At 40.1% G+C, this 14,077-nt stretch overlaps 1 protein-coding gene across 1 annotated transcript in view; it reads right to left on the reverse strand.

Moving 5' to 3' along the window:
- Window positions 1-338: 338 nt before the first annotated feature.
- The window catches only part of spag16 (sperm associated antigen 16), a 28,271-nt gene continuing 14,532 nt past the window's right edge, over window positions 339-14,077 (reverse strand). The window contains exon 4 of the mRNA XM_077585476.1: window positions 339-13,736. Coding sequence (XP_077441602.1) covers window positions 13,089-13,736 — 648 coding nt within the window. The 3' untranslated portion in view covers window positions 339-13,088. The remainder of the gene's footprint in view (window positions 13,737-14,077) is intronic.

Genomic DNA, 14,077 nt, shown 5'->3' on the forward strand with positions numbered 1-14,077 from the left:
CATATTTTTTCATTTTACAACAGTGTAGAGAATATATTAATTTTAATACAATCATAACCCTAAAATTCCAACAGTTACACTGCCCCCAAAATTACAATGAATTATGTAATCATATTATTGAAAATGATAACTAATCATGTAATTTTCTTTATAAACTGTCGATTAATATTCCCTTCTTAATCCTTAGATAGTTTTGTTTCCCAATACTTTAATTAAGGTTCGCTCTCCACTAGTAGCACTAGTTTTTGTACTGGACGCTGAAGGTATTATTTGATTACTATATTAAATGTAATCTTTGCGTGTTCGAAATAATTGCAGATGAGATCTGATGAAGAAGCTTCTTTTGCAAAAGATTTATTTTAGGAGCTCCTAAAAGACACAAGACATGCTTACATTCAAAGGTGATGTTAAGCCTCGAGTGTGTCAATATGAAAACACACAGTCGCTTTATAGATGAAAAAAGCATACTCCTCCTCTGAGGCTGGACAAAGGGTTAGTAATTATAATAGACAGACAAGTGATTTACTGACATGTTTACTCCAGTTCCGTCCAAAGCCGGAAATATATGATTAGACAGGTACTACCATGCGACCTAGACTCCCTCAGACCCACAGTGTTATCACCATGAGAACTTGAGAACATGACTCCCATGTGCATTCCTATCTCACCAGCTGGAAGGGAGTGAAAAGTGTTATTCATTACAATACAGTTAATATGTCCAATATATTTCACACAAACATTATCACAGTTATATGGCATCTATATACTATAAGTAAATTCATAAACAGTAAAAATATGCATAGAAAATGTTAAATGTCTTCAACGCTCAAGACTAGATGGCTGTGTTAAACGCTGACCTTTCGTGTCCAAGCTACTCCGACCTATTTGAACTTTGACCTTTTTCACTAACCCATCTTTATCTGAACTGGTCTCAACTACTCTGGCCAGCTTCCACAGGTTTCTGGATACACTATCCTCCTTGACAATCACCACATCTCCTACTTGAGCATTTCTTCTGGGTGCAAGTGATCGCTGTCTACGGCTTATGTTGGACAGCTATTCTTTGCGCCATCCACTCCAAAATTGCTCTGTTAGATATTGCACCCTCCACTATCTTTTTCTTACATACAGGTCTTCCTCAACAAAATTTTTAGGAGGCGGAAGGGGAACAGAAGCTTTCATAGTGAGGAAATTATTTGATGTTAGTGGTTCCATGCTCTTAGGTTGATTGATATTATCTGTTGTGAGTGGGCAATTGTTGATTTGACACAATTGACATGGCCTCGGGGCCCGGGGGTCGTCCTTTGGCGCTGCCGCGGCCGGGGGGGCCCTGAGGTGTTGCGCTTGCCCTGTCCTGGCGGGGGTCGACGGCTCCCCTCTTTGGTGGAGATTTTCATACACGCCAGATCCACCACACCAGCATCTTTCAAAACTCAGACACAATCTTCCTCAGGTCATTGAATCGGTGGAGGCTGGTGTCTGTGGATCTCACTCCGCTTCGTCTGTCCTTCCTTCCTTTCCTCAGTCTCTCCTTTGGTCTCTTGAGGTCTCCTTGATTTGTTGAAATTTAGATGGGTTGGTGAAAGACTCTGGTTGGTGGCCTGGTGGGTGGTGTCTGGTCGGTGCTGGATTTCACTTTCCTTTCTTTTCTCTGGTCCTTTCTCGGGTTTCCTGACGCCCTCACGACTCTGACTGGAAGTGTTCAGTTTAGGGAAACGGTATGGGATTTTTTATTTTTTTTATAGGTTTTAGGTGAACTAATGAATGCAAGCACGCACGCACATACACATATTCACCCACATACAAAAAAAAAAATACAAAATATATATATATATTAGAAAAAAAAAAAAGGAGAGCAATGATGATGGCATGTCAAATCGGTAAAATTACCGAATGAACAATACTGAGCTCTCCAGGAAAAAAATAAAATAAAATAAAATAAATTAAAAAATAAGACATGGCCTCGTAAAAGAAGGTCCTCAGTCATCCAGTCTTCGTGTTGCATGTACCAGGACAGAGCTCATCACATTTCTGACCGTTCGAATTTGGCGTTGCCACACGCCTCCCATGTGGCTTGCTTCATTCATCAGGAAGTCGCGTTTCTTTGACAGGTAGGTTGCAATCCTATCCTTGTCCAGTTCCGTCAGACATTTTTGTAACTCATTCCTTGCCCCAACAAAATGTGTACCTCGGTCACATCTGGTCTGTCTCACCGCTCCTCTGATTGCAATAAAACTTCTTAGAGCATTTAGGAATGTATCAGTTGTGAGAACCTCGAGCATCTCGATGTGAATCGCTCTAGAGCTTAAACATGTGAACAACAGACCATATCTTTTGTTTTCCTTCCGTCTTGTTTTTGTGTAGAAGGGGCCAAAACAGTCAATTATCGTAAATGAGAAAGGATTTGAGGGTTCTACTAAATCAACCGGCAGGTCTGCCATACCGTTGCTCTTCGATCCGCCCCCGTATCCTTCTGCAAGTGACACAGTTCTTGATATGCTTGGCTACAACTTTGCTGGCGCCAATGATCCAGAATCCACTAGCCCTGACTTCATTCAACGTTTGGCCACGGCCCTGATGTTGAATTCTTTTGTGACACTCGTCCAGTATAAGTTGCGTGACAATACTTTCCCGAGGTAGAATCACTGGATGCTTTAACTCGAGGGATGCAGAAGATCTTTTCAATTGCCCTTCGACCCTAAGCAGTCCATTTTCAAAAATAGGATCAAGCTGGTATAGTTTACTTTTGGAAGTTTTCCTGCTTTCTGACTAAACCATTTCCGTTCTTCTTAGAAGGCTGTTCTCTCTGCTATTTTAACGAGTGTAGCTGTAGCCTTTTTTCTCTCCTCTACATTTATTAGCACTGACTGGTCTTTGTTAGCCAGCCTTTGAATCCGAACAATGGTGTTGAGAGCTTTATTCAAGTCCGAGAATTTTGAGTCTTTAAAGGAAGCTTTCACTTTCAGACACATCGGTTTTAAGGACCTTTACTTCTGGATCACCAACAAGAAGCTTTGGGGATCCTTGGTTCATTTTTATCTCCCAATCCCAGAGGAACTTAGGACCTGACAGCCAGTTTGAGTTACACATATTTGAAACTTTGAGTCCCCTAGATCATAGGTGTCAAAATCCGGTCCTTGAGGGCCGCAGTCCTGCACGTTTTGGAGGTTTCCCTCCTCCAACACAAACTGATTCCAATCAGCAGACTCGTTATCAGGCTTATGCAGAGCTTGCTGATGAGCTGATCATATATCAGCTGTGTTGGAGAAGGGAAACATCCAAAACCTGCAGTACACCAGCCCTTGAGGACCGGAGTTTAACAACTATGCCCTAGATGCATGGTCAGCTGGATTTTGACTTGTTTCAATGTAGAACCACTGGTTTGGGTCTGTAGTGTCCCTTATTTTCTGCACTCTAATTGCAACGAACACGTGGAAGCGCCGGGCTTCGTTCTTGATATATCCGAGCACCACTTGTGAGTCCGACCAGAAGAATGTTTAGTCTATTTTTAAATCTAGCTCTTCTTTCAGAAGATTGCTTATAGCAGCAGAGACTGCAGCTGTGGTGAGTTTGAGACGTGGGATGGTCACAACGTTAATGGGTGCCACTCGAGCTTTACCTATGAGCGCAATACACCTGTTTCTAAGCAACAACCCTGATGTACGAACACTGTCCATAACCACTGTAACTTGCGTTGTAATTAAATTTTATGGATTTTGCCAATGTTCCCAGGAATGAAGCATCTTGGTATTTGGATTTTGCACAGATTCTCCAAAACCCGACACCATGCTCCCCACCTTGGCTGTAATTCTGGGGGAAGAGGATCATCCCATCCGATTCCTAGCTTGTACAAATTTCTTGGAGCACCTTTTTCCCAGTAAGGATGTAGGCGGAGAGAAATCCAAGAGGATCATATATACTTGCAACTGTGGACAGTATTCCACGTCGTGTGGCAATCTTCTCAGTGAGGGTTACATTGCATGTCAACGCGTCAGTTTTTACAATCCACTTGACTCCTAGCACACTCTGCATTGGAAGCTCGCTATAGTTCAGGTATACCTCGTTCACTAGGGTAGCACGCTCAATCTCTGGAATGTTGTTTAAGACTTCTTTACTAGTACACACAAATTTATGCAGGTGCAGATTTACTTTCGCACAAACTTATTGTGCTTCTGCGATTAACTGGATTCACTTCCCGTGTTTCTATCTATCTATCTATCTATCTATCTATCTATCTATCTATCTATCTATCTATCTATCTATCTATCTATCTATCTATCTATCTATCTATCTATAACCACGAAAAAAGTAAGAATCCTTCTGACAACACTATCTATTGTTAGAGGATAAGCTTTTTCCTCCGCATGTTCGTTTTCTTTCGGGTAGTGAGAATGTTGGTTATCTGAATACAGGCTGGAGATCGATGAACAGTTCCTTCAAAGCTTTTATTTCTACTGAGTATTCCGGACACAAGTGAGTTACAGACAATGGCTGTAGCATCTCACAAGTGTGAAGTTACAGAGAACTTACAACATTCTTATACTATCTTGAAGGGCGGTACCACAAAGTTTCCAGTAAACAGTTCAAAGTTAACCGGACGTGCGATAACACTCAAGGACACTATTCAGACACAGAACAAAGCCCATTTGAGGAATAGAGGAAGTTATTCAGTCATGACTACACCTGGCAGAGATAGCTATAACACTCACAAGGATATATCCGCAGAACAAAGCTCTACTGAGGAAATGAGGAAATTAAAACAGTTATGACTAAATCTGGGCAGAAGACACACTTCACTATCTATCTATCTATCTATCTATCTATCTATCTATCTATCTATCTATCTATCTATCTATCTATCTATCTGTCTATCTATCTATCTATCTATCGTTAGATATTATTAACATTTTTAATACTTCATTTCATATATTAACCATTGTTAACATTTTAATTCTTTATATTAACCTTGTCGAAATGTTTTGTGGACGTGGATAGCAGGTGGTGTTGATCTCAGTATAATTTGACCTTAAGCTGGGACATATTATTTAGTCTAAAAAAATTCCTTCTCAGCGTTTTGTGCGAAAACACATTTGGTCCTTGAGGACAGAATCTGTTTTGAACACGCACCCCTGACTCTGTTTCCGCCATCGCTCATGGAAAAGTACCCAGAGAGTATGTTTTGTCTACAAATGAAAGAGAGGCGGTCGGTTTTAACTATAAGAAGCCATTTTACACGCGGAAGAGACACATTCGGCGCTCTGAATTCCACCTGTTAAGTGATGAATTGGAGACTGTCACGATGTCCAGAGATCTCTGTTAGATTAAATTCATTTTTGCAAAGGTGTTTTTTCTTACATTAAATCTGTCTTCAAGTTTTAGAACACGCAAAGAGGACAAATAATTTTATTCCTCTTTCAAATTGGTGACCCCGACTAAGAGCGACGTTTTGCAGCGGGGCGTTCACAGACGAATAGAGCTCCCGGCCACATTAATCACGGTAAGTGGACACTTTATCCACGTTTTAGGAGTTCTATCTGTTTGGGAACGCTGCGGCTAGTAAATTCGTCTTGCAAAATTATATTGAAGATGGAATTTATGTAAGAAAAATTGTGATAAATTTTGAAGTCGTTTGGTTGGACACGAGGTCCCAGATTTCGGATTTTACCACGGTATTTGAAGTATATACATGTGGTGGCGTAGCATTATTTATAAAATGCTGTCACATTGAATTGTACGCGATCGTTTTGTAGTCAGTTTTGAGAAACATTTCTATGTTTTTACAAGATGAGAGATACATGGAAGATTGAATTGAATTGAATTGAATTGATTAAATTCCTTGTATAATAAAAGCTGAATAGGAAAACGCAGACGAGAGGCACTTGGATGATTTGTTCTTAAAGGTCCTTGTGCAAGGAAAACAGTTTGTTTACGCAAACGAGAGGTTCTTGGATAAAATTTCGGAGATACTACGACTGAGACAGCGGAATAGTACTGCCCTGATTGACATCGTAAAGATCCTTGAACATTTATTTATTCAGCGTTGGTAGTCAAGTTGACAGAAAGCGGAGTTGATACGCCGTTTTGAGATCAACCGCGAGGTCCTTGGATGATTAGATATGAATATTCATGGACAAGTCTGTTCAGCTGAAAGACAACAGAAATATGAATGCGCAGATGAGGATATATTGCCAGAGATTGGTACGTAACGTTACGAGGGGTTTCTGCACAATTGAATCGAATAATTGTGAACAGAACAGAACAACACTGCTTCGTGATTGATTAAAAGCAGTATTTATTATTTTGAGGGGAACCATGATATTTGTTGTGTGTTATTTGTATGTTTGGTATTTGGTAGAATAGTCAGACGTTAAAGGGACCGCGATGAGATATGTTGTTGACTAATTCTGTTATAAGTGAGACGTCACTTCATTTATAAATGTTAATACGACTTAACTACAATATAATATAATATAATATAATATAATATAATATAATAAGTTATAAAATACGGGAATCAATAATTAATAGAAATTAAGGACGCTCTTTTTGAACGCGAAACAGAATTGTTTGACCCAAATCAGTTTCCGTTAAGCGAGAATATGATGACGCTATGAAAAAGTTGAGAGCGCATGCGCAGTTGCTCTCATAGTTTTGCCCAGTAAACACTCGTGAATTGAAGAACTAATAAAGATGGATGCGGCCAGTGGAATAATGAATGATGAATTGGCTATAAGATTTTCATTGTTGCATTAATGAATGTGCTTAGGTCATTAAACTCAGCCAAAGGCTGGATTTTGATTGAATATCACAACAAGCAGAATTTTTCCCCCTACAGAACTTCACTAACATTTACTAACTCCAAACTAATAAACTACCAGATGCTCTTTCAAAAAGAAGGGATGTGAATATGTATGTTTATTAGTGACTAAATGAAAATGTTCTGCACCCAGATGAGGTGATGGAAAGGTCAATCTGGTCCAGTTCACGGGGGGCACATGGTTCCACATCTTGCCTATCAGACCTGCCGGGTCCGCCTTCTACTCAACCCCCACCAACAGGAACTACCTGAGGCCTGCTTCCAGTGTCCATCTGACGAGCCAAATGGGTTACCAGCCAACTGCTTCCAGTGTCCACCTGACGAGCTGAGGACATCATTCAATGGAGCTGCTCTCGCTGAAGACATCACTCAATGGAGATTGGAGGCACGTGTCCTTTTCCGGGCATCATTCCACAAGGATCGAATCACACAAATCCCGGTGATCAATCCCTGCATCTCTGGCCAGTTGACGTGGGTTCTAAAAGAGCTGAAGGACCCATCCATCCATTCATCCATTTCCTTGACCGCTTGTCCTCACAAGGTTTGTGAGGGTACTGGAGCCTATCCCAACTGGCTTCGGGCAGTAGGCGGGGTACAACCTACGGGTTGCCAGCCAATCGCAGAGCTGAAGGACTCTGTTTAAAAAAACAAAAAACAAACGCAAGAACGAAAATGGAACTGACAAACGTCCTTTTTGAACAGAGAACTTCCATCGCTCAAAACGACAACAAGTCTTCAATCGCGTCTTCAAATGCGTCTTCAATTGCGTACATAATGACACTCTTTCTCATACTGACTGTCATGCCAATCTGCTATTTCTGGGATCCCCCACCACAATTTTTAAACATAATCACAACACATCGTCTTCATATATGATATGCTTATTTTACTGAAAAAATCTTTTAATGAATCACATCGTTTTTAACATATGACTGACCTCCTCTCCTGCTAAAAAGAATGTTTTCATTTTCTCTTATTTCTTATTTCTCTTACTGTTGCACCTGCCATTGCAACGATGAAGATCCCGCTGGAATCCTTTGGTAAAAATGTTTAAATGTTTAGTTATTGGGCTTTTTAATAGCCCAAAGGGAGGACTGTTAGACATTATTAACATTTTTAATTCTTTATTTAATATATTAACCATGTTGAAATGATTGATAGATGTGTAAAGTAGGTGAAATAGTGTTGAACTCAGTATAATATGACCTTAACCTAAGCTGGTACATTGTTTGGTCTAAAAATTCCTTCTCAGTGTTTTGCGCACACACATTCTCTTCGTAAGAACAGATTTTGCCACACACATACCCTGAGAGCACCATCACTCATGGCCACTCTAAATCCAGTTCAATTTGTTTGTGAGATATTGTTTTGGGAAAAAAGTACGAAAAGTACCCTGAGAGTATATTTTGTCTAAAAAGATGAACACAGCTGCGGACTGTGTACGAAAATAATATTATGTAACATATTGTGTGAGAACCAATCTGTTTTACTTATTCATGATGGGAGGAGAATAGGTGTTCTCTTACTGATTTGGATTCTTTAAAAGCTGGATTCCGCAAAAGAGGGGACGCGCACTCTTGGATTGACACACTCTTTACGTGATATTCAAGATGGTGACCGGAGATCTCTGTAATAAATCATCCTTCGAAGGAGCTTTTGTCACAAAGAAGTCTCATCTCCAAATTTTTGGAACACGCAAATGATGACAAATTATATCGTCATCTAACAGTAGCCAGCGAACTAAGTCTGCTAACAAGCCCCGTATTTTGATTGCGAGGATCTACAGCTACCGCGTCAAGCTCATTATGCGGATGGCAATGGGGGCACCAAATTCACATTTTTCCGGATTTCCCTGTTGAGATCGTGAGATGTCAACTTTTCGAGGACACAAGGAAAAAATCATTGCACGGGTTTCATCTACTGTGCTCGTCTTCGGGTTACCATTGGCAACGTGACAACTATGTTCAATGCACCCGAGGAGGCGAAGATCTTCGCGTACAACTTGAGCACCAACTAGGAAGATTGAAGAGAACTTTGGTACTGGACACTGATGATCTCATGCAATCCACATTTGGTCCATGGACACTGCATTTCTCTGGTCATATTGAATGATAATTTCAGGTAACATTGTGTAAGGATTACATTTTTTTAGTTAAACGAAATACATCCTGTTTTTGAGTATAGTTGGATGAATCCTCCTTGCTGATTTCAAAGCCACATTGGTGCCTTATATTTTTAAGGTAAATAAACGTTAGGTGTTTTATTTTATTGATAGTTGTTTTTTTACCCCATTCGGAGTAGTACAAGTAGTTATTTGTGTTTTAACACCTTAGTGGTTTAATTACTAAGTACTGTTAGAAGTACCCCTTAGACAGATGTTTTTTTTTTTGCCCTGCTTTGTTTTGGAAAGTAGGGTAGGGTGGTGGGAGGGACTCTAGGTATGCTTTGTATATTTGTATGTTTGTTTTTTTGTGTTCACTTGGAGTACTGATTTGTACTACTTCCCAAAGTATAGGATAGGAACCATAATTGTTTTTATGACAATGGCTAATAAGAAAAATAGTGGGTGGGGGGGGGTTCAATATGGTTAGCTGGTATGTGAGGGGTTTGGGTAACCATATTAAGAGGGCTAAAGTTTTTGCACACTTAAAAGATATTTTTTTTTTACAAGAAACCCATATTCGATCACATGATCAGAGACGTTTGAAATGTAACTGGGCGGGGCCATTATTTCACTCAACTTTTTCAAGTAAAGCACGAGGGGTAGCTAATACAATAAAGAAGAACATTCCTTTTGAGCGTCTGTTCTTAGTGATGTTAATGGAAGGTTCTTGATTGTAACTGGAAAATTGTATTCTGTGCATTTTACACTAGTGAACATTTATGGTCCGAATGTAGATGATACAGGTTTTTTTCAAGTTTTTGACAAAATTCCAGATTTTGCAGACACCACTCTAGCAATCGCTGGGGATTATAATGTGGTTTTAGATTGGCACTTGGATAGATCCTCTAGAAAACAATCTGCACCTTCAAACGCTTCGGTAGCCTTAAATCGTCTTATTTCTTCCACCAATTTAGTGGATGTCTGGCGCCCACAACATCCCACAGATAGAGATTATTCATTTTTTATTTATTTTATTTATTTATATTTTATGGGAAACCTTAAAGTGGTTTTGAGGAGACATATAATTTTATATCAGGCCTCACAAAGGAAAATGAGAAATTTTCGGCAGCGGGAGATTGACGACAATGTATCAGAATTAGAAACACTTTATAGACGATAAACAATTGCAATCTTACACTACAAGAAATCATTACTCTTAAATATGAATACAATACAATTTTAACAAAACAAGTAAGCGCCCAAATTTCTCGTTTGCATGAGCTTGGAGACAAGCTGCATACCCTCTTGGTTCGACAACTTGGAGATCAACAAAATATTAGGGCCATACATAGAATTAAATCCGATACTGGAGACATACTCACACTCCCAAAGTCAATCAATGAACATTTTGCTGTTTTTTATAAGGAGTTGTATTGGTCAAAGGCACAAGGCAGACTCCCGGTTTAAGGATGTCCCCATTCGAAGCTTGGACGGTGCCTCACGTCAGGCCTTAAATCAACCTCTGACCATAAGAGAGGTTTGGGAAGCCATTAAATCATTATATTTGATTAATCATTAGATCAGAATTCTATCAAACGTTTGCTGTACAGATATCCCCACTCCTGCTTAGAATGTTCTTACACTTTATGAAAGCAAAAGCACTTCCTGCCACTTTATATGATGCAAATATAACCCTCCTTCTAAAAACTGACAGAGATGATTCTAATCCTGCATTTTATCGTCCAGTCCATGTTAAATCTTGTTTGTAAGATTTTTACTAAAATACTTGCTAGTAGATTAAATGTATGCATTGAGTCCATTGTGCACAAAGATCAGACTGGGTTCATCCCTTACAAATATTCCTTCTAGAAGGGTGTTAAATATAACATACTACAAATTTCCATTCAAAACAAGCTATTTTATATTTAATGCTGAAAAAGCATTTGATCAGGTTGAGTGGGGATATCTGTTTAAGGTTCTGGAAAGATTTGGTCTTGGTGAATCCTGGGTTCAGTTAGCTTATTTACGCCCCTCCGCTTGAATTGTTATGAACCAAGATAGATCATGTATGTTTTTACTAGAGAGGGGCACTCGCCAGGGGTGCCCGCTCTCACCACTGTTATTCGCTTTGGCGAGTGAACCCATGGCCATCAGCATAAGAGAAAATAAACTCATCAAACCCATAGTGATCGGGGGAGTTGATCATAAAATATCACTTTATGCTGATGACATTGCCATTTTAACTTCAGATCCTGAGCACTCTATTCCCAATTTGTTAGATTTGATTAATAGTTTAGGTGCAGTATCTGGGTATACCATCAACTGGCAGAAGAGTGACCTGATGACCCTTACAACAGATCTAGATCATGTATTTGCAGCTTCGATTCAGTTACAAAAAAAAATCAAAATTCTCTATTTAAACAAAATTTTACAGAAAGATTCAATGCACTAAAAGAGAACATAGAAAAGTGGAGAACGCTACCTTTATCGATGATTGGTAGAATAAATACAATTAAGATGGTCTCCCTACCAAGATTTCTCTATTTATTTCAGAATATTCCTGTATATATCCCCAAAAAGTATTTTAAGTTGATTAACTCTGTTATTTTGCCTTTCATTTGGAGGTATAAGGCGCATAGAATTGCAAAACAATACCTCCAACAAGCCAAGGAAGGTGGCGGTCTTGGCCTATCGTGTTTCTTGCACTATTATTGGGCAGGCAATGTAAGAGTTGTGGTGTATTGGCAAATTAATCAAGACTTGGTGTCGTTAGCGAATGTTCCTTCTTGGTTGACAATAGAACATAGTTTATTCCCAAAAACTTTTCTCAGGGTAATTCTTTTTTCCTCGCTTAGGCCATCGTCCTCTCAGAGAGGAGAACATTTTATCATACTGCACACCCAGAAAATCTGCTTGCAGATTTGAAAATTTTGCAATCACCCTAGCACGGCTGTACATAATCCAGTGTTAGCACATCAATTTTGGCTCTGCCCAAGGATTCGAGATTTTTGGTCTTCAATTTTTAAATGATACTCTCAAGAACAGTATTCAAAATACCAATTGATCCTGACCCCATAATTGCTCTGTTTGTTTTCTCAGATGCAGTGCAAAAATTGGGTCATGAGACAAGACTTTTGTGGTCGCTTATGGCATGATCAAAGCTAAAAGGTGCGTCTTAAAATAATGGAAGTCTGATGTCCCACCCCACTTTGAAACCTGGATTAGGGAATTTATAGGAGTGTTACATATTAAAAAAAAACTAAAATACGAGGTATCAGGCAACCCTCAAAAGTTTTGTATTGTATGGCAGCCAAATTTAGAACACAAGACCCCTACTCCTTTCCTTCTGTCATCATTTGATGTATACCTGGACTTTGGTTAAAAAAATGGGATAAGTACTTCAAGGTGTTTGTGTTTTTGTGTGTATGTATTGCAATATATATAGCGCACATTTTTGCGGAAATGTACACATGCAGTATTTGATATACATTTCTTCATGTTGTGATTTTTTTATGTCTTTATTTTTCTTTAGGTGTGTTTTGTTGTTGTAGGTTTTTTTTTTTATGTGTGTGTACTGTATATCTTATCTCCTGTGTGTCAAGGTGGCACTTAGTAGAAAGCCAACAATTGACAGAAATTGATAGTCACTGTTTGTTGTATGTTGTTCATTGAAAATGTTTCTAAATAAATAAATAAAAAACTTCAGTAATGTAAGTCGACATGTAGGCCGACTTCAAAGTAAAAGCTCACTGAAGCTATTTGCATTGGCGTCAATTTATTATTTGGAGCACTTTATTTTGAAGTTAGTCTTAGTGTGGGTGGTGTGTTATGGTATGTTTTACCTGCTTCCTTGACATGTCTAAATGACTGTGTCAGGACAAACGAATAAGAGGCAAAAAAAGAAAAAAATCCTGTATCATTAGTTTGAGGACTAATTTCACCCCAAGTTGCCAAAATGCTCCCATTCAACTTCCTCTGCTGCTAGTGAATGTGGACTGATTATGTGGCTTTCTTGTGAATGCACAGTTTTTTGTTTTCTTATTCCACCAACCGATCCGCGGATCGTGCGCTATCCGAACCGTGGGGCCTCAGCCGTACCAATCACCGATCAATGATGATCCGTTGCACCACTACAGAGGAGAAATAAAAAATTCAGTAATGTAATGTCTACGTCCATACATTAATGAGCCCATTACTCCCTGCAGAAATGACAGTATTGCCCGTGTGGTCAAACGTGACACTCTGTGCACTATCTCTTTGTCCTGACAGGCTGCTGATTTTGCAGGAATCCACATCCACCAGTCTGACCAAACTGTCGCTGCTTGCAATTGCCAGCATCTTCCCGAATGGACAGAACGCCACGTGATTGGCACTTAGGGGCCCTGCATCTATCGTGCGCAGAGCCGAAGCAGGCCTCCTGATGTCCCACAGATTGATCAAGCCGTGGGTGTCACAGGAAGCAATGACTTCGTCAGAAAGGCTTATGGTAGCATGGTTGCAGGGATGCTGGTGTCCGATAAAGGATGCGGTGCACACTCCAAGCCTAACGTCCCACAGGGCAAGAGTTTTATCTGCCGAAGACGTTAGGAGAGTGTTGGAGAAGGACTGGAAGCAGACGCTGTTGACAGGGGCGGTGTGGCGACGCATTGTCAGCCGGCACCGCTGGCTGTTCAGGTCCCACAGCTTGGCGGTTTTATCAGAGGAACAGGACACCAGGAAGTGACCACATGAGTGGAAGGAGCAGCCCCAGGTGGGCTGGCTGTGACCGGTGAATGTCAACACACAGCGTCCACAAAATAAATCCCAGAATTTTACCTGCAAGAAGAACAATGTAAAGGTTAAACGGGAAAGGTGGAATAAGCACGGAAAGGTTATGCCTGGGTCAGACTACAAGAAAATAGCCCGATTTTGGCCCGACCGACGTGTCGCGGACAAACGGGGCATGTCGTAAAAGATTGTGGGTTGTCTTGACGTAGCGTCGCCCGTGTAGTGTGACACGTTCAACGATTAGTCGACTGTTGGCCGGGACAGGTTCACGACCATCATGACGAAACTCTAGCATAAATTCAATTTTTGCTCGTCTTGTCGCACAATGTGACATACCTACGTCGTTGTCCATTTGGTTCCGCAGCATTGAACAACAGCGAGAGGGAACG

This window comes from Vanacampus margaritifer, chromosome 14 (genome assembly GCF_051991255.1).
Source record: "Vanacampus margaritifer isolate UIUO_Vmar chromosome 14, RoL_Vmar_1.0, whole genome shotgun sequence".
Classification (NCBI taxonomy): Eukaryota; Metazoa; Chordata; class Actinopteri; order Syngnathiformes; family Syngnathidae; genus Vanacampus; species Vanacampus margaritifer.